The following is a 21484-nucleotide window of genomic DNA, read 5'->3' as shown; positions in this document are numbered from 1 at the left end:
AAAATATCTGCAACCGTTCATCGTATGATTTAGCCTACAGTCCCCTAATCATCTTGGTTGCTCTTTTCTGCACTTTTTCTAGAGTCTCAACTTCTTTTTTATAGTGTGGTGACCAAAACTGAATTGAGTATTCTAGGTGTGGTCTTACTAAGGCTTTATAAAACAATATTAGTACCTCACTTGATCTTGATTGTAATGGAATTTAGGATTGCACTGGTTTTTTTGGCTGCTGCTGCACACTGTCGGCTCATATTCAATTGGTTGTCCACTAAGACTCCAAGATCCCTCTCACAGTTACTGCTATTAAACCTGGTTTCACCCAATCTATATGAGTACTTTTGGTTTTTCTTGCCTAGTGCAAGACTTTACTTTTTTCTACACTGAATTTCACTTTGTTAAATAGGGCCCAGTGTTCAAGGGTGTCAAGATCCATCTGGATCTTGAGCCTATCATCTAGGGCAGGGTTGTTAATTTCGTGGCCAGGGGCCAGATGCATCACACATTGGCCATGCCCACACCCAATTTAGCAAAGGGGGGAAAAGTCCCAATATGTCACGTGACACCACCATGACAACACGAGTTTGACAGCCCTGATATTCCTGCCAGGTTAGTATCATCCACAAATTTGGTAAATTCTCCTTCTATTACCTCATCTAAGTCGTCTAACAATATCATAGTAGCAGAAAACAAATAAATTCAGATGGCCTTAATTTAAATCTGATTTCCTAGCTCAAAGGTATTGAGAATCAGCAATCTATTATTCAGAGTACAATGCTAACGTGTTGTAAATAGTTACATTCTTCATTTTTCATGAAATATATATATATAGTTCATTAATTTAACTTGGAATAGCAATATTTCAATTTTACACACACAATCACATCTACATAACCACAAACCTAAATGTGCGTGTCTGTATATGCATTTTTATAACTACTCAGGAGAGAAATAATAAATAGTTATTATTAATACTAATAATTATTAAGTCTGATTACAGTTTAGTATAAGTTTTATGTCTCTCTGTCCCCCCACCCTCTCTCCCCACATGCATGGATGTGCCTTTTTACATTCTTGATTTCTGATGACTTTCAGCACAAGTACCTGAAATTTTCTTGACAACATTTGGAAGTGATTTGACAAAATGGTTGCCATGTGGAAATTATTTATAACCATTACTACAAGACTAGACTATCTGTCTAGTCTAATTAGGTCTCTATTGCTGTTGCTGTTCATTCCAAAACAATATCAAATGGGGCTGTGGGACTTGAACATCCTTTCAGGATTTTAACCACAGGTGAAAGAACATTATCCTGGTCCCATGTTTTACAGTACCCTATCCACATATGTGACTTCTTTTGTACAAACTTTGTATATAACTTTGCTGTGTCCCTGAAATATACTTTCTGGACAGCAGAATGTGGTATATGGATATGGTATGAACTAAGACAGAGACCTATTTATAATCACATGATCCTAATGCACAATGAGGTTGTAAAATGAGACAAAATTCAATCAATAACTGCCTCGTTTAGCAACAGAAATTTTGGGCTCAATTGTGGCCTTCAGTCGAGGACTACGTGTATCTCCTACTCCTCATTCATTTAAGAATTATAAACATTATCGTGATTGTCCTCATTGCCCTTGTTCCTCTCACTATTGATTAATATCAGTATTATTAACAATAGTTTTTAAATTATGATCTATGTATTTCTTTTTCACCTGCTTGCAGTTATTTATTTATCAAATTTATATGGCCATCCCTCCTCCCCAAAAGGAACTTTATGTGTACTTATAAAGATATATATTTATCTATGTATTGAAAGGTACACTTCTTTTATATTATTAAAAGGAAGAAGAAAGCAAACATGCTTACAGTGTTAACCGTTAGCAGTATTTTGTAAGTAGTACTATATTGAAGTGATATAACACTTGAGGTCTTGGAAAGGGAGTTTTAGACAAATAGTGACATTTATCATGATTGCTGCTGATATGGCACTTATCTAATATAATGTTAATTATATTACATACACTTTGAAGTTATTTCTGGTATTTATTCCTAGCACAAAAGAGGGAGATAATTATATTAGATTCTGAAGGAAGATTTAAAACATTCATCATAACTAGATCTTTGGGATGGTAGAGGAGAGAGGTCTTCTAATTGCAGTCAGGAATTTTAATAAACCAAAAATAAAATAATGCCAGGTTTGCACCAACAGTTTTGTTAACAAAATATTTTATAATTCATTTTATTTTTAAAGAACATATTAAACTAAAGCAAGTGTGAGTTTAGGATGAATGCTTTTGATTAGAATCCAGCTAGACTCTATTTTAATCATAAAATTAATTTTATGTTATATTTATTGTATGTTCAATTAATCTTACTAAGCCAGTTTGGTGTAAAACTTAAGGAACCGAGCAAGAGGCATGGACACATGAGTTCTAGTAGCTTCTTAAGCACAAAGCCAGCTGAGTGACCTTGGGTTATTCATTCTCTGTCAGCTACAGAAAGAAGGAAATACAAAACTACTTTTAAAAATGTTGCAAGAAAACATATCTAAGCACTTGCAAGGATCAAAACTGACTCCTGTCTCTCTCTCTCTCCCTCTCTCCCCCACCCACCCACACCACACACTTCATTAAAATTACATTCAGCATAACAAGCTTAATTCATGATTCAGAAGTATGGATTTAATACAATTGCAAATTTATTCTGTTCAGATTCAGAAATGAGAAGTAAGGTGTACTTGGCTTTACTCATTCTGAAATCCAGTCTTTTCTAGTTGTAACAAAAAGGGACAAAAGAAAAAAAAATAAGAAATACGCAGGAGCTAGGTGAGCTTGTTGGTTTAGAGACAGAAGCCAAGATGACCTAAGTAAATTTCTTAAACTGTTTTTCCTAGTGAAATAAGGTCAAATTGATATACCAGCACATTAATTTCATATTAATGAAAAGTTATCAGATTTGTTAATCCAACTCTAGAATAGTTTCTAATAGGTTTCTACATGAAAACTAAGAGTTTAGGAAGCTTGATAATATAAAAATATTCAGTTGTTCTCAAACATCCACATTCAACAGTTGTTTAAAAAACATATGCTTGCAGAAAAAAAATAGCAAATCTAATTATTATTAATTTTATATATACTTGGAAATAAAAAAATTAACCCCCCAAAAATAAAACATTTTTTCCTCTAGATTTTTAACTACACTTCTTTTTTTTTCTTTTAAAAATATATGCACAAGACTTACCAAGTTGATTTGAATGGTGTTTTCCCAGTTCATTTCATCATTCACTCCAGCATTATTGACCAGAATATCCAGATTTCCAAAATGTTGAATTGTTTTCTTAAATGCATCTGTAAGGAAATCTGATATTTATTTCCATAGAATAATATGTAATGATTGAACACAATACCATCAGAACTATGATTGTGCTTTAACCGAGTGACTCCACAGTGATATAGTTATAAGTATGACTTTTCCAATCATTCATCATATATATTGATTTAACTTTTATCAATGGAATGCATACCCTAATATATAGACATTTTATTTATGCATATTGGTGAATGGATGTGGTCAAAGTAAAAATGGTTTGCAAAGATAGAAAGCTATGAAAAAACTGTAGTGAATTATTTTCGGATGTAAAGTAAGGAATAGAGTTCATTTTCTTTTCTCATATCACTTAATTTTAGTTACCTTAGGTTACTACTTCCCACTCTTTTTCTATGGTTCTCTTGATTAGCCCCAAAATAAATAGAATGATGGGTATGCATCGTGTGTGTGTCTGTCTCTGTGTGTGTGTTTGTGTCTGTCTGTCTGTGTGTATTTCTACATATAAATCCTAGTAAATACAACTGAGTTTAACCCAAACTACTTCTGTGTGGCAAAGATATTACTCTACCATAAGTCCTAGATAGCCTATAAGGACTCAAGTGAAAAACTAATATATCCAGAATTAGTGGAAAATATAAAAAATGAAACTTGGAAGAAAGAAAGAAAAGAAGCTGTATGAACTGAAATGAGGGAATGCTAGGAGCAGGATTTTAGAAATATCAGTTAGATATTTGGTGATATAACAATGAATGAAATAGAAGATGTTATAAATATTAGTATTTCAGAAAGAGGTCAGTGAGAAAGTTGTGATAAACATGAAAATGTTGAAAAATACTAATGCTGCATGTCTAACAAAGCAGCTGAAGAAATGCTAAAATGCAGGAGTGGTTTGCTTAAGGAGAAAACTTAAGGTTTGCTTAAGGATCTTAAACTTGTGCAAACTCTTTAAGTGTGAAGATCGCATCTACATCTGATGACAGAAAATTACTGTCTGTTACAGTACCAAAGAGTAAAATGCAAGAATGAATGCAGGGATTTCAAGGGATTAGTTGAAAAGTGTTTGGAAAGTGTGACAGGATTAAAATGCTATCATTTAGATATTAGGGAGTTTGGTCTAATATTTAACACACCATGCTAGAAAGTGGGAGACTGTGAATTCTAGCCCTAGCTATGGGCCAGTCAATCTCTCAGCCCTACTCACTTCACAGAGTTGTTGTTGGGAAAATAGGTGGAGGAAGGTATGCTGGATATGTTCACCATCTTCAATTATTTGTAAAAATAATAAAGGCCAGATATAAATAAATATTGTACTATTTAATATAATAAATACTAAATATTACCTTGCTGAATTCATTTGGGAGAAAACTTATGTATTTTATAATAGTGGGTGAGAAATATTTTATTTATGCCCTAGGTTTGGTTTAAAGGTGGAAAAGGAAGAAGTAAAAGAAGTTCCTATATATTCAGAAAGGGTATTGAAATAACAGTGTGTGACTTTCATTTCAGGGAGGTCTAATGTTCATAGATTAACTGTTTGTGACTAACCAGAAGAGGGAGTTGGGACACTAGTAAAAGCTCAGTGAAAATATTGGTTCATTGTGTAACTACTGGGGAAGGCAAATCTCAGACAGAAAATCATGAAAAAAAGGTTAAAAAGTATCAATATCAAAATGTCTTCACATAAATACATGGAATGATTATTCTTGGAGTATTGCCAGCAATTTTGGGTCTTTTTAAGGTATGGCAGAAAAAAAATATTTGGTTTGAAATAAGTTATAATTTGGTTATAGAAAATATCCACAAGAGTCCACTGCTTTTTTAAAAAATACATAAACATCTAGATATTAAAGGAAGTATGAAAAATGCTTCTGAGTACTTAAACTGGAAAAATGAAAACTGAAGAAAACCTGGCTGGATAGATTGACCAGTTTCTAGTTTGCAATATGTTTAAAATTTAGGTGAAAAAGATCAGAAAAGGAACCAAAATGATGAAGCTGAATTAGAACTGAAGAAAAAAACATTGGGGATATTTGACTTAGAAAACTGTGAGTAAAAAGGGATAGAGTAAAGCATTATTAAAGTATGGATTGAGAAAATGAACATCATTTTTTTCTCCATATGTCACAAAACTGACATTAGGATCTCTCAATTAAGAAAAGTGGCGGTAAACTCGAGATTTAATTTTAAGGTTGTCTCTGTTGAGAAACCTTTTAAAATGTTTTTCTATTTTCATGAATACTTTTGTAAGCCAATAATAATAAACTATTGTCCTTATACTACAAATTATATACAAAGAGTGTCTCTTGTTTTTTCTCCAGCAGATTAACAGTTATTCCTCTGGAAACTGTTCACAAAGGTGTCTCAGAAAGATAAGAAGTACAAATGATTAGACTTGTAACTTTTGAAAAGATTCAGCCTATTGGTTCAAGGAAAGCTTCTTGGCTAAATGTATTTCAACTCTTGTCCTATTTTATCTTTGCTTTAAATAGTTTTTCATGAGAATACATTGTTCTTATACATTAGGATCTAAAAAACCCTTTGAAGCCAGTGGGCATTGCTAAGTGTAATAGGTTTAAAATCATACCAAGCCACCCAGTTGTCAGCAAAGCTGATTCCTCCCCTCCTCTGCAATTTACAGAGCTGCCTAAATTATGCTTTGAACCATTTTTAAAACTTGAAGAAGTTCAAATCTAGTTTGTGAAATAGGGACAAAGGGATATGTAAAAGGGAAAATACAACTTTTATGTTATAGCTACCAAATCCTGAAAAAAGTTATTTGAAAGAAATGGTCTCTTCTTTATGAATATATATAATGCAACAATAACATTTAAATGTCAATGTCCACAGTATACTACATTTGGAAAAGACTGTATTTCAACAGTTTTAAATTTCATACACAAATTTTGATTCAAAGTTCAGAAATTACCTATACTTGTTATTTACATAATATGTCAATATTGCTAATATTTCACAATTTGCATTTATAAACCCTGGTTAGATGCAAACTTCTTTCTAGAAACTATAACTGCATATTGACATAGAAAACATCATTTCAATTTATGATCAGTAAGTAATAAAAAACGTTTGTGTTTTAGTGAAGTTTTATATGTTCATGATTCAAAATATATACATATCACTTTATCTCTACTACCTACTGGTGCAGATATATCTGCACAATTAGTTTACATATTATTACAAAGAACAAAACTTTATCACAAAAGCTATTTTCTTTGCTGTGCAGGCTTTTATAAAACTTTTACATATGATGCCCCAGACTTCCTGGAAGCCTGGCTAACAGGAACAATAGTCATCTCTAGAATTTGAATGATCCAGCAACTTTATTTCCTATTTCAAATTTATCACCTCCACATAGCAAACACTGATCCAAATAGTGTGCTGCTTTGAATCTTTCATACTAAAGGACCAACAAGAAACTGATATTGGGGTTAACTGGAAGCACTAACCTATTCATGAGAAGGTTCTGATTAAGACTGCTGACAGATTTCAAATACTTCCAAATGCCATTTGTAGATTTACCCAGCAATCTGAGGGAGAGTTCTATAGGATGCCTTGTTAGATTCAGAATATAAAGTTGACTAGGTTGTTTGATAGAGTTGCTCCTGAGTGGTCTCTCCTCACCCATTGCTTCTGAGCAGCTCCTTACTTCTCTGAGAAATTTTAGGAAATCAAGTGTGTGAAGACATGCAACACTGGAAATAACTTCTATATATATATATGATTGTCCTTGACCCTTTTAGGGAGGAATGGGCTGGAATAACAACTGAATATAAATCAATCAGTTGTTTGTCCAAACATTTCATGAAGAAAATTATTTGCTTTCATTCCAAGATGGAAGTGGGTGGATGGAATCCCTTAAGATGACAGGAGATACATCTTGTAGTCCTTCGGGAGAAGGGCGGTATAGAAATTTAATAAATGAAATTAAATGAAATGAAATGTAGTCACATTTACAGTAGGAGATTCTTGAGCTTGTGGATCCCAATGAGATGTACAAAATAATGTTTGATCTTAATTCTGTCACTTGTGCATGGAATCCTGGCCCATCTTCCTAGAAAAAAGAGCCAATGAGAGTCCAATGCAATGGATCCATCCTGTACATAAAACTTGCTTGAGAGACAATGAAATTCTAGCATTTCTGCAAAATGTCCAGCCATGGAAGTGGAATAACTTTAGTTATCTCTACGTTCTACTACTTGGCAAGATTGCTGAGAAAGTGGTAAACTACTTTTCAGAGGGCTTTGGAGAATATAAATGATCTAGATGTAGGGCAATCTGGATTCAACTTTGGAATGAAGTAGAAAATGCGCTGGTAGCTGTTAGATGAACTCCAACAGGAATTCGATGAAGAGGGCACACAACTATCTTTTTTTTAGATCTCTTAGCAATTTTGGATACTGTTCACCATAGTATCCCTTTGGATGGATTGCCATGACTGGAAGTTGGAGGTATCATTTTAGCACATGGTTCTGTTCCATCCTAAGTAGGCAGTCCAGTCAGTAGTGACAGTGGTATTGGAGTGGGCCCTCTAATTGTTATGGGATTTCATCGAGCTTCATTCTTTTTCCTGTTCACTTGGTAAGGTCATTTATTAGGTTCAGAGTGGTGTATTGTGTCAGGCTACCTCTGATTATAGCTAAGAAAGAAAACACCTTGACTTCATTTGAATTAAAGACAAGTACTTTTACTAGCTACAGTCATGATGGCAGCGTATAAAGTTGGATCTGAAACAGAATAAGGCTAACACATCATATCCCCCCCAATTGTCCCTCCTCCTTCAGGAGGTCAGGCTGGTCTGGTCCAATGCCAACTCCTTCTCGGCCCCTCGTGGTAATCTTCTTCCACAGGTCTCTAGTTGTCAGTCATTCGAGGAATGCAGTTTCAGTTAGGAAAAACCCGCGTTATTCATCCTCAGCCGTTAATCCCCCCCCCACAAGGTTATGTCAGCCGACACTCATAATAGGCTCCCTTCCCCTACCCTGTACAGTGATATGATACATCTGATTCCTATAATTGTTAGATAATACAGCATAAACATTTCACATTCTATCTACTGCTATAAACTATTCAAAAGTATACGAAGATTAGAGCGGAGGCTGACATTCGGCCCTCCTGCAACAAGGACGTCAGTCCTAGAAAGGAAAAAGAGAAGTTAGGGTTTGTCAGGATATTTTTTATAGAATTGTGCTATCTTTTCGGAAGCCCGAACATTTTCTTTGTTTACCCATTCAGCTTGGGATAAGGGGAAGTGTTTCCAAGCAACGAGATATTGAATTTTATTTCTATGTTTCCGTGAATCTAATATTTCTTTAATTTCAAAATGCTGTTCTCCCTCTATGAGAATAGGTATAGGAGGGTGTATGGGTTGCACGAAGAGTGGAAGTATGCTCTGGTTTTAACAAGCTCACATGGAAAACGGGGTGAATTCGCCTAAGTGTTTTTGGCAAGTCCAGTTGTACAGTCACGGGGTTGATGATTTTCACTATGGAGAAAGGTCCCACATATTTGGGTCCAAGTTTTTTAGATTTTTGGGTGGTTTGAAGATATTTTGTGGAAAGGTAAACTTTATCACCCACTTTGTATTTGTTCTCAGGGGATCTTTTCTTATCTGCTTGTTGTTTATGTGCACGGTGAGCATCGTCAATTGCCTTGCAAGTCATTTTCCAGGTGCTTTGTATTTGATCTATCCATTCTGACAAAGAGGAAACTGTGGTTTCTTCTTTTGGAAGTTCAGAGATAGGTACAAAATCTTGACCTGAAGCTATTTTAAAAGGAGTAAATCCGGTGCTACTATGAACTGAGTTGTTATAGGCAACCTCAGCGAAGGGTAAGAGGTCTGCCCAATTGTCCTGCTGGTAATTAATATAACAACGTAAATATTGTTCTAGTACAGAGTTCGAACGTTCACAACTTCCATTAGTCTGGGGATGATGGGCGGAGCTTAATCCCTGGGCGGAGCCAATAAGTCGTAAAAATTCTTTCCAAAAGTGAGAAGTGAATTGAACTCCTCGATCTGAAATAATGCGGTCAGGAACTCCGTGGAGTCTATAAATGTGTTGTACAAACAATTTTGCTAGGGTCTTTGAGGAGGGTATTTTTGAACATGGAATAAAATGGACTTGTTTGGAGAAAAGGTCAGTTACAACCCATATAACTGTATTGCCTGCGCTTTCAGGTAGTTCCACTATGAAATCCATGGATATTTCTTTCCATGGGGTTCCTGGCCTGGCTACCGTTTGTAGTAGTCCAGGAGGCTTTCCAGGAGGTCTTTTTGACAATGCGCAAATAGGGCAACTTGCTACATATGCTTGTACATCCTTTTTAAGACTTGGCCACCAGAATTGTCTTTTAAGAAGATGTAAGGTTTTTACAAATCCAAAGTGTCCTGCCATTTTGGCATCATGGCAACGTAGTAGGATGGTTTCTCTGAGTGAGAGAGGAACGTATAGTTTTGTTCCAATCCAAGCTAGTCCATCACGGAGTGTGCATTCATGGGAATGCGCTAAGTACCAGTCATCGGTGTTTAAAGCGTCTTTAAATGACTTGGTTAGTTCATCTGGGAGAGAGGACTCGGGTTTGGAGTGGCTTCTAGTTATAGCTGGAGCTGCCAACTGTTGCACGGGAAGTATTGGCTGAACTACCTCGGAGCGAGTGCAATTGTATTGGGGCAACCGTGAGAGAGCATCTGCTAAGAAGTTTTTTCCTCCCGGAATGTAATGTAAGGTGAAATTAAAACGGTTAAAATATTGAGCCCAGCGGGCTTGTTTAGGTGAAAGTTTTCTAGGAGTTTTTAGGGCCTCTAGATTTTTGTGGTCAGTCCAAACTTCAAACGGATGATTTGAACCTTCTAAGAAATGTCTCCATGTTCGTAGGGCCCAATGAACTGCAAATGCTTCCTTTTCCCAAATAGCCCATCGTCTTTCAGTTTCAGTCAATTTCCGAGAAGTGAAAGCACAGGGTTGTAGTTTACCATCAGGATTGTTTTGGAGCAAAACGGCTCCGACTGCTACATCACTGGCATCTGCTTGTATTACAAAAGGAACATTCATGTCGGGGTGTTTCAAAATTGGTTCGGCAGCAAAGAGTCGTTTCAATTTTTCAAATGCTGCTTGACATTCCATTGTCCATTCGAGGGGCAGTGATGGTTTGGGTTTAGTGTCTCCTTTAGTTTTTAGGAGGTTGGTGATTGGCAAAGCAATTTGAGCAAAGGAGGGGATGAATTGACGGTAGAAATTTGCGAATCCTAAAAAACTTTGCAGCTGTTTGCGGGTGCGTGGGGGGGCCCATTCCAAAACAGCTTTCACCTTTTCTGGATCCATTTCCAATCCATCCGCTGAAATGCGATACCCTAAGTAGTCTATTTTAGTTTGATGGAAATCACATTTGGATAGCTTGCAATACAGTTCAGCAGATAATAACTTTTTGAGAACTGCTCTTACTAGTTTAATATGTTCTTCCATAGTTTCTGTATAGATGAGTATGTCGTCAAGGTAGACAAGAACCCTTTGAACAAATGCTGATGGAGTATTTCATTTATCAGTTGCATAAAAACTGCAGGCGCCCCTGTAGACCAAAAGGCAGTACTAAACTGGAACCACCCTAGTGGACAGTTGAAAGCGGTTTTCCATTCATCCCCCTCCTTTATACGGACTCTGTAGTAAGCTTCTCGCAGGTCCAATTTGGTGAAGAACTTCCCCTTCGCTAAGTGTGCTAACATATCTTTCATGAGCGGCATGGGGTATATGTTTTGGCGCACACTGCGTTTAAATTTCTATAGTCAACTATAAGACGAAATGAGCCGTCTTTCTTTTCCCGGAACATCACAGGTGCGGCCACGCGAGGCCTAGCTGGTTGGATAAAGCCCCGCTCTAGGTTTTTGTCTATGAACTGCAGCTCTCCCAATTCCTTCTGGGTCATGGGGTAAGCTTTTGGTTTTGGAAGTTTTACCCCGGTAGGATGTCGATGGCACAATCAATAGGCCTATGGGGAGGTAGAACGTCTGATGCTTTCTCACTAAAGACTTCCGCAGGTCCCAGTACTCCTTAGGTATCCTTTCTTCCCCATCTATCCGTTCAACCATTGCCCCCCACTTATCTTGGGGCATGGCCATAGTCTGACTCTTCTTGGATCCCCCTTTTCCTCCTTTTAACGCTCTTGGGCGGGACCGTTAGACTCCGTTCTCCAGTTAATATGGGGTTCCATTTCCAACCATGACAGTCCTAGTACCAAAGGTTGGTCCATTCCAGGGGCTACTATGAAGTTTAAAATCTCGCGATGGTCTCCAATTTCCATTTCTATGGGTTCTGTCACGAAATGGGCGGGTCCTCCCCCTGCCACACTGCCATCCAACTGGGCAAATGCTATGGGCCTGCTTAGGGTTCTCAACCTTAGTTCCATTTTTTCTACTAGTTCGGGACTGATCATGCATCTAGTACATCCCGAATCTAATAATGCTAACATTTCCCCCTTGTTGCCCGAGGAGGGAACATGCAGGTTAACTGGAATGTCCAAGGGGCCCCGTGCCCAACTCACCAGAAAGTCTTCGTCGGACTCCGATGTGGTTTTGCTGTCATCAGTGTCGGTCGACGCTTCGCGGTCCTCCTGGATGGGCGTGCCCTTCTTGGCAATGCCGCCTCCACTTTGGCCGGTTTTCGCGCCTTAGCAGTTGGTTTCACTGCTTCCTTCCCACCACCAGGGTCGTGCTTGGAACCAACTTCACTCGACAGTCGGCTGCCCGATGGCCTCTTTTCCACATCTGTAGCACGCAGTCGATCGTTGTCTCCTCCTCTGGTCTAGGCGTGTCCCTTGAGGGCCACCCAGGAGAATGGGCCGGTACGGTCTTCCAGTGCGCTGCCTTCTGCTACGGTCCTTCGCTAGTTCAATTTCCATCTCTGCTGCCAGGGTATACCAGCCATACAATGTAGTTGGAGACGCCGTGCCCGGCACAGTTCATAGAGATCTCCATTCAGGCCCTCTTTGTAAAAGTCGACCAGGATCACCTCCGACCACCCTCTCATCAAGGGGACTAGATCACTGAATTCCTGGGTATAATCAGCCACCGGTCTCCTCCCTTGCCTGATGGTTTTCATTCGACCTTTGGCCTTCTGCTCCGCCAGGGGGTCCTCAAACCTCCTCCTTAGTGCCGTAATAAAATGCTCGTAATTTTGCAGTAGGGGGGAGTGGTTTTTATACAGCGACACAAACCATGCAGCTGCTCTTCCGGTCAAATTGTGGGTCACAGCTCTAACTTGTGCTGCCTGTGACCAATAATCTCCCCAGTCTAACATGTGGTCATTCACTATCGCCAGGAACAATTCCAGCTCCTTCGCATCTCCATCAAATTTTTCTAATATGGGGAATTTTGGCTTTTTCCTTCCCCTGCGCAGCCTTGCTTGGTCAGCAGGTGGCGCGCGACCCACATCCAATTCAGCTTCCTCTGGGGAGAGGGTTCGTGGCTCTGGCTCTTCGGAAATCTCTCTGCCCAGGGAATCCCCTCCAGCTGGCCCCCTTGTGTCATCTTCCTCCTCTTCTCCCTCCCCCCAGGAGGCCCGCGTTGGGGTTCCATACCTTTGACGGGCTGCTTGCCTTACTTTCACTTCACGGAAAAGACGCAAGGCTTCCTCTAACTGGAGCTTGTCCTTTATCTCTTGCTCTCCCTGCCAATCCGAAAGCCTAAACTTCTCTTTTTTCTTCCTTTTTGTCACTCCAGAGGGAAGCTCTTCTGTGTCTGGTTTCCAACTTTTATCTTCCAGCTGTAGTTGTTCCATCCACCGATCTCTGCAATCTTCCAGCTCAGGGTTAAAAGTGGCAGCAGGAATTCCTCCGGACGCCTCCCCCGATTCAGCCAGCGACTGGCTCTCCCTCACATTTTTAAACTCTCCTCCCTCGGTATTGCGGTTGCAATCCTGGTTAGAAGACATGCTGTGAGATCCAACTTAATGTCAGGCTACCTCTGATTATAGCTAAGAAAGAAAACACCTTGACTTCATTTGAATTAAAGACAAGTACTTTTACTAGCTACAGTCATGATGGCAGCGTATAAAGTTGGATCTGAAACAGAATAAGGCTAACACATCATATCCCCCCCAATTGTCCCTCCTCCTTCAGGAGGTCAGGCTGGTCTGGTCCAATGCCAACTCCTTCTCGGCCCCTCGTGGTAATCTTCTTCCACAGGTCTCTAGTTGTCAGTCATTCGAGGAATGCAGTTTCAGTTAGGAAAAACCCGCGTTATTCATCCTCAGCCGTTAATCCCCCCCCCACAAGGTTATGTCAGCCGACACTCATAATAGGCTCCCTTCCCCTACCCTGTACAGTGATATGATACATCTGATTCCTATAATTGTTAGATAATACAGCATAAACATTTCACATTCTATCTACTGCTATAAACTATTCAAAAGTATACGAAGATTAGAGCGGAGGCTGACATATTGTCAGCTTCACTTGGTAAATCAGACTAGGAAATCAACCTCAACTTTAACCTATGAACTACATTTATTGAGATTGGCTTTAATAAGAGAATCTTGCAAGTCTCATTGGCCTGTACATCCTTCTCTTTCTCTTCCTCAAAATATGGACTTCCTTCTGGGCTCATAGATCCTGAATAAGTAGGAGTCGCGGCCAGAGTCTTTGCTTTAGCGTTTGCCAGTTATAGTCAAATCTGGATCAGGAGGCACTTAAAACAAACCTGTTGTATTTGCAAAGATGATTGCTATTTGCTGTATAAGGGTTTGTCTTTCAGAATCCTTCAGAAGCTTTAACTGATCTAAAATGCACTGTGTTTTCAAGTGCAATTCAGATGTTGGTCATCATGTTTAAAACTCTACATGGCTCAGTGTCTGGTTAGCTAAAAGACCGTCTTTCCCAGATAATTCTGTCTAACTAATCAGACTGCCAGAAAATGGGTAGACTGCCCACCTACCAAGCATGTCATGTAACACTCTGTAGAGTCTCACATTTTGTGCAACAACATACCCATAGAATGAGGATGACCTCAATTTTTGTAGCCTTTTGGAAAGTTGCAAAGACTTGAGTTTTCCAGAGAGCCTTTTGGAACTGATTCTAAAACCATTTATCCTGGAAACAGCTCTACAATACTGTTCTACAGTATATTATTTTATACAATTTACTATATTAGTTTATTACTCTTTAGTACATGTACTTTAAATTTCCAGGTCCAACAGATTATAGACCATTAAAAAATTCTATCATGAATCTCTGCCTAGGATCAGAAACAACACTCCTGTTTTACAGTGAGCTTCACATCATTTAAATACCAATATTTCTAATTCATTCTTTAATTACTTTATTCAGTGTGGTAATAGCCACTAAAGCATTGATGGAGAATCTTTTGGGTTTAGCATGTCAAAAATTTGAAAAATGCCTAACTTGATTCTGCTGATATGTCACTTTCCCCACTTTCCCAGACAAAAGCAAAACAATTCATAACAAAGAGTTGCTTTGGATAATGAAATTAAATAAATAAATACTTATATAATTGTAAGTATTTTTTTATTTGTCTTCATCTTTCAAACTAAAATGCATATGCAAGTCAGCTCTGGGTCTCATGAGGCCTGGAACTTTGGAAAATGGTCTTGCTTTTTGGATGCTTCAGAGAGCACAATATAGTGTAGCCTCTGGAGACTCCAAAAATTTGTGTGAGAATTTAACATGCTTTTTGGATCCTGCAGAGCTTCCTCAAGAATATGATGTGCTCTCTGTGGCCTCCAAAGCCTCTGGAAATCACACAAGAAAGCACTGTTCCCACACACCTCTAAAATTTGTACGGCTTCTAGCCATGTCGTCAAAAATGACATGACATGTCACTTGTGATATGTGTCAAAGATTCACCATGACTGCACTAGAGTAAAACCATACCAGTGGAGTTCGCTCCATTAGTTTGTTCCAGGAAAATTAGTAATTATTCCAAAATATTGTACGAGGACAGTACAAACACTACTATCAAACAGTAATTTTAGTTGTCCATTTCAATAAGATAGTCCTGGATTTTGCTTCTTCTGTTTCCTGGTCTACTTTGGTGGTCCTTTTTTTTTTTTTAAATGTGTTTGCATTGGGAATATCCTTAAAATATTGTTTAGAATTTAGATTGCATTCTTTTTAATAGTTTGAAATTCTAACCCCCTAGCCCCAGCCCTCATCTCTTTCTCCCTCTCCCCTTGTTTTTTTTTAAAAGAATATATTTAAGGCTACAAATCTATATGATTTTCTTACTGTACAGAATTCTAATGCTGACATGGCACAACTTCTTACTATCCCTGTAACATGTTCTAATGTCACCTCCATGTATACTGGAAATAAAAATAAAACTATACTGCTAAGTACTTCAAGGTCATGACCTGTTCAATTTGATTATCATCTATTAGCTGTGTATAAATTTTGGACCTTTTAGCAAAAATTATTTATCATAAATAGATTTTCCATATAATAAATGGCAGGAGATTTCAGCATTTTTCCCTGGCTTATTAAGGTAGCAGACTGTATTTGCAAACTGAAATAACAACATGTATCTGTTCGACTAGATGGAGATCAAGACTTGTTATTATTTCAGCTTCATGACATTTAAAATAAGGCATTAAAATCCTTTTAGAAAAAAACTTCTAACCTTTAAGTTTTTCTTCATTTGAAACATCACAAGGAATGAAGATAGTTCTCTGTGGATCATACTGCTTATCAAAGGCATCTTTGCTGACTTTGCCGGCATCTGCATTCAGATCCACAAGTGCCACCTAGGAAAAAGGAAACAGTGTTGCACACAGACCTTTGAAATTAGGTGCATATCCTGACATAGAAGACATAAAAAATTAGTTATACTTTTGATAGACATAAAACAGAGAGAGATAGAAAGAAAGAAGGGCTGTTTTAGAGACTAGTGATTAGCTGATATAATATCTACATTTGTACAAACATGAAGCTTTATATGAAACAAATGTGGTAGAAATTGGAAGCATATTACCTCACCATTTTGAATTATATAACTTATTTGAGGACATAAATCCTCAAAGGCATTTCAAAGGGAGGCTAAGTAAGTTTCAACTGTTTGAAATGTGTCACTCCCTAGAAGTTCTAGATTTTACAACATAAAAAATGAAGGAATATAAAGTTTCCTGAAAGCCAGCCAGTTGAATTTCGCTTGACATTAAGTGCACATGGAATACATTATCAGCCTATCTATATGGAAGAGTAGTGTTTTCAGAGATTTGGAGAAAACATGCATGTCTATTTTTATCAATGCATGTTAAAATAATTTTAAAATTAGAAACTGTGAATACAAACACCAAACCCTACTTCAAATAGGCCCAGGAAAGTACAGTAATGTGTTTTATATTGCCCCTTCTCGAAAGAGAATTAAAGGAAGATTTTATCCATTATCCGAACATATCAACAAATATGCTTCACTTTGAAACTGGCACCATCCATTCTGTCGCTTCTAACCCGCTCCACCTCCCTCCCTCCCTCCCTCCCTCCCTCCCCCCCCCCCAAAAAGAGAGAGAGCAGCTGCGGATCTCGCAGTGCTGGAGAGACAAAGCCAATAGCTCCGAGGTACTTGCATGTTCAAGAAAAAGGAGGAGCCAGTTTGATCCTACGAACTCCGAGAGGAACTTCTATCATTGCTCCACAGCGCGGGTGAGAAGGCTAGCAACGCAGGAGTGGACTGGCTGCCAGTGATAGCGAACCTTTTCTGCCCCCTCCCCCCCCCCCCAGCTACTCCACCTCCACTGTGCTCGAGCAGCGCGCAGTTGGCGCCCTTACCTTACAACCCTTTTCCAACAGAGCTTCGACGAAGGCTTTGCCTATGCCCTGAGCTGCCCCAGTGACCAGAGCCACTTTGTCCTTCAGGTGCATTTTGCTTCTCTTTGCACTTTCGTCCACGAGGGTCGTTGCCGGCTCCCTGTAGTTGCGCGGCCGCTCCGGCGATTTCCTTCGGCTGCTGGTATTAACCTCCCCACAGCCTCCAGGCTCGGAGTTCTGAAGGAAAACTGAATCCAACCCGTGCAAGCCGAAGTTGGTGTCACCTGCACTGAAGTTGCCTCCCTTTGTCCCTCCCTCCCTGCACCTCCACTCGCGGCTTCCCCTTCTGGTGACTGTCCGGCTGGCTGTCCCCAGGCTGAATTTCGTGTGTCGGGCTCTGTGTTTTGTTTCTTTCCGGAGATAAAGAAGCAGCCTATCTTTGTCGTCTCGTCCCCTTCCCATTTCATCTCGCTCTTCCTACGCCTCATTTTGATGAGCCAACAAATGCCTTAGGCTATTCCTGCCCTCCAGGAAGGAATGAACCATCTGGTTAGAACAAAGCTTTGAAAGAAGACATTTATGTAAAATGAAGAGCCCTAAAAATGAAAGAGCATGCAGAAGGGTCATTGACCTACCCGGGTCCATCTCCAAATGTTATAAAAAATGTCTGATAAATAAATCAAGGAATAGATTCTGTGGGGGGAAAAATTAAATAGTCCTGAAGAAAATTAGAGCCAGCTCTTTGTGATTTAAAATTCATGCTGATATTAGTCCATTAGCCACCATTATGTGGCTGACCATGGAAAGTGACCTTTGAATCAAATGAGGGCTACTAAAAGTAAAGTTATGTTGCTGATTGATCGCGGTAGTATAGCTCTGGAACAGCATTATGGCCACCAACTTGTACATATCGAGGATGCCACGTTTTGAAATCTTACTTTGATCCTGAAACAGAGAAGGCTGCTTGGATCATTCAAATGAAAATGTAAAATTTCATTCTTTGATAATTTTGCCCCTTTATTCTGTTCATTTTTAAACATTAACCTAGGAAGGAAATAGGGCTATCTGTCAGCATGTTCCACTGGTAGTATGAACTGATGTTCTAATAATTCAAGTTAAAGCTTAATTTCTCAAATTTTACTTTAGCTGAGGTCACTGATAAATTCATAGATGTCTATCAATGGTCTTAAAAGTTTCAGTGTTACCTCTAGGTAACAGCATGCCTTCAAGTAGCATTAGACACAACACAACTAATTAGCACTCTGAGAATGCTAAACTAAGATGGGCCTTAGCCTTAAGCAGGGCTGTTTTTAGTTTCACGTTCCCATATGCATACTTTTTCAAAAGAGCTGATACCTTTGATCTCTTTTTTGATCTCTTGAAAGAAAAAAGAGATTTGGAAAAAGAACTGATCACTAAGTCTCCCATATTCAGTTTCAAACGATATATTTTAAAGGTGCCAAATGTCCAGTTTTAGAATATTTCCTGTAGAAATTATAAGGTAACACAACTGTTTTAAAATAGAAATAAAAATAATGAAATGGAATAAAATGGAAAATTTCTTGGTTTTAAGTCTCTCATCTCTACTGGAAACAATAGAAGAGTCAAGTTTAGTGTCATAAAAAGGATGCTGGAGAAAAATGATAACTTCACAGGATAGTAAAAAAATATCAGAGGTATAGAGGCAATCCTGGATGTTCAAATGTGCTACTCAGAATCTTTTCCCATGGTTCAACTAAAGTATTGCTTAAATTCTTTGGGTCTGTTGCTGTCCACTTTTCTGAACATGAACTGGTAGGAATACACTTCTACAATTTTAGCACACCATCAAAACCATATTTCTCCAAGCCTATTGAACAGGATGATGAGGGAAGAGAGCAAATGTCTGATGAAGCCAGGCAGATATAATGTTCTGTCAAAAAGGCACAAAATCTACTACCCAAACAATGCTACTGTAGGGCTAAAAATATAGGAGAAGTGCTACCTTCATTATTCTATAGATCAGCTGTCCAGCACACAAAATTTTAAAACAGTTCTTAACTTGCAGTCAAAACAAAGCTACCAACAGCTGATCAGCAGTTAGGCAAATAGTATAGTAAAGTGCACAGCTTTCTAAATCTAACTATGCCATTATATTTTAAAGCATTATTCACAGTTCTGGGTGACAAAATAGTAAAGTGGCTTTTTCTCCCTTAAATAATTGTTTGAGGCGGGGGCAGTGTTTATTACTTAGAGCCACTTCATTTGAGTAATATAATTTATATTTTTTGGCTCTTCCTTATTTTTTTATTTCACAAAATATTTATTTTGAGGAATGAATTAAAGAATTGAAGGAAGGGCTTGTTTCCATTATGAGAATCCCTGGATTTTGCTAAGTAGCAATCACACTCATTGAAACTATTATATCCTGCATGAATTTTAATTGTTGGATTATCTGGGAATCACAACAGTATTTTTCAATTGCTTTGATGGGGTATATGCTTTATACATATATACATCTTGGCTGAATGGTTACTTGGGAAATTAGCCTGACTAGGTGGCTCAGTGGCTAAGACACTGAGCTTGTCGATCAGAAAGGTTGGCAGTTCAGCGGTTCAAGTCCCTAGTACAGGTCTCCTGCATGAGCAGATTAGATGACCTCCAAGGTCCCTTCCAACTTTGTTACTGTTAAACTCTTACAACATCAAAAAGTTATCTTCGAATTCAACAATATTTCCTCAAGTATAAACAGGCTTTTCCTATCTTAATGAATAACTTGTGGTTTGGATATATTATTGTGAATGGTAGGATAAAGTTCCATAACAACTACAGAATTAAAGTTTATTAATGGTGTAGGAATGTTCAGAAAATAAAAGCAAACAAGTTTTGCCTTAGTTTAGAACAGCACAACTCCACTTAAATTTTCTATTGGAATGTTTCAAGTTGATTGTGTTCTAATGGAAGAAAACTTCAAATATTTCTAATGTTCTACTATAGGGAACAATGGCAATTTTTAATAACTTCTTTGTCTTTTCATTTTTCATTCCAAAGCTAAAAAAATAGCTGACATAGCTGTCAAGAATATAATTAACAATAATGCTTTGAAATGCCAATAGCAAACTTATGAAAAACAGTTACCAGTATATTTTTCATAGTTTTCAAAAACAACCAAAACCTGAGTTCAGCAAAGAACTATTAGCAATTGATTCATTTTAACAAAATCTGTAACAATATAAACTTTTCTGATATTTCCCCCAATGGTGGATTAATAGGGATGATGTCACCTTGGTACCATCCTTGCCTTTGATTTTTAAGTTGTGTATATGTTCTTAGTATTTTGATATTTGTGTTTTGATATTTGTGTTTTAATTGTAAACCACTCAGAATTCCTTTTCAGAGTGTGATGGGAGGCATATACATTTCATATATACATACATGGCTTGAAATGCCGCACAGACAATGCATATATTTGAATTCTGTGTAAAGCTGGATAAGCAAAGCTGCATAGTATTTAGATTCTGCAAAGTAGAAATTTAGTAGATAGTAACTAAATTTAACATATTGTATTAGTATTCTTGTTAAATTTAGTTATTATCTACTAAATTTCTACATTGTAGAATATTGTATTAGTATTCTTACAGGGACACAGTAGCTCAGTGGTTAAGACTCATAGCTTGTTGATCAAAAGATCGACAGTTCAGCAGTTTGAATCCCTACTGCCATATAACAGGGTGAGTTCCCATTACTTGTCCCAGCTTCTGCCAACCTAGCAGTTCAAAAGCACATAAAAAATGCAAGTAGAAAAATAGGGACCACCTTTGGTGGGAAGGTAACAGCGTTCCGTGCGCCTTTGGCATTGAGTCATGCCGACCACATGATCACGGAGACGTCTTCGGACAGCACTGGCTCTTCAGCTTTGAAACAGAGATGAGCACCACCCCCTAGAGTCAAGAACGACTAACAGGTATGTGTGAGGGGAACCTTTACCTTAGTATTCTTAGAGCAGACAACCCCAGCATGATGGTTGATCATTCTGAATTGCTTCTAATGTAATATCTTGTGACCTTATAGTAATATAAAATGTTTGGACAGTAATTAACTTGATGGGTCAAAGAGGTTATTCTAAGGGGATTTCAGTTGTATGAAAACCTTCAATTTATTTCTGGTGGTACAAACCAGCACACAATATATGTAATTATCTAGGTCTAGGACAAGGCAGTCTTATTTGGTAGGTGGACATATTGAAATTCAAATAACTTAAGGATAATATGAAGCAGAGATGGAAATCTCACTACTAAATACTACTTAACAAATCAATTAAAAATACAGATTAGTTATTGTAGGAAATTAGATGAAAGAAGGGCTGCCTTGATATGCAGAAATTGTCTCATCAAGAAATTTCAG

At 38.1% G+C, this 21484-nt stretch overlaps 1 protein-coding gene and 1 long non-coding RNA gene across 3 annotated transcripts in view; both read right to left on the bottom strand.

The window, feature by feature from the left end:
* The window catches only part of HPGD (15-hydroxyprostaglandin dehydrogenase), a 42050-nt gene extending 24605 nt beyond the window's left edge, over positions 1–17445 (bottom strand). Inside the window, exons 1-3 of one of the 2 annotated variants that reach the window (XM_058192471.1) lie at positions 17123–17445; positions 15975–16098; positions 3248–3366 (exon numbers count right to left, since the gene is read on the bottom strand). In XM_058192471.1, the coding sequence (XP_058048454.1) occupies positions 3248–3366; positions 15975–16098; positions 17123–17215 (336 nt within the window). In that variant the 5' untranslated portion in view covers positions 17216–17445. The remainder of the gene's footprint in view (positions 1–3247; positions 3367–15974; positions 16099–17122) is intronic. The other variant, XM_058192472.1, reaches the window with a different exon arrangement.
* Positions 8021–11984, bottom strand: LOC131202896 (uncharacterized). The gene is made up of 2 exons (XR_009156244.1): positions 11885–11984; positions 8021–8484 (listed from the first exon to the last, which is right to left on the bottom strand). It is a non-coding gene; the product is annotated as an uncharacterized LOC131202896 (long non-coding RNA).
* Positions 17446–21484: the final 4039 nt, after the last annotated feature.

Source organism: Ahaetulla prasina, chromosome 8, assembly GCF_028640845.1.
Source record: "Ahaetulla prasina isolate Xishuangbanna chromosome 8, ASM2864084v1, whole genome shotgun sequence".
Classification (NCBI taxonomy): domain Eukaryota; kingdom Metazoa; phylum Chordata; class Lepidosauria; order Squamata; family Colubridae; genus Ahaetulla; species Ahaetulla prasina.
The sequence above is the reverse complement of the archived record's forward strand: the minus strand, read 5'-3'. Positions and strand labels throughout refer to the sequence as shown.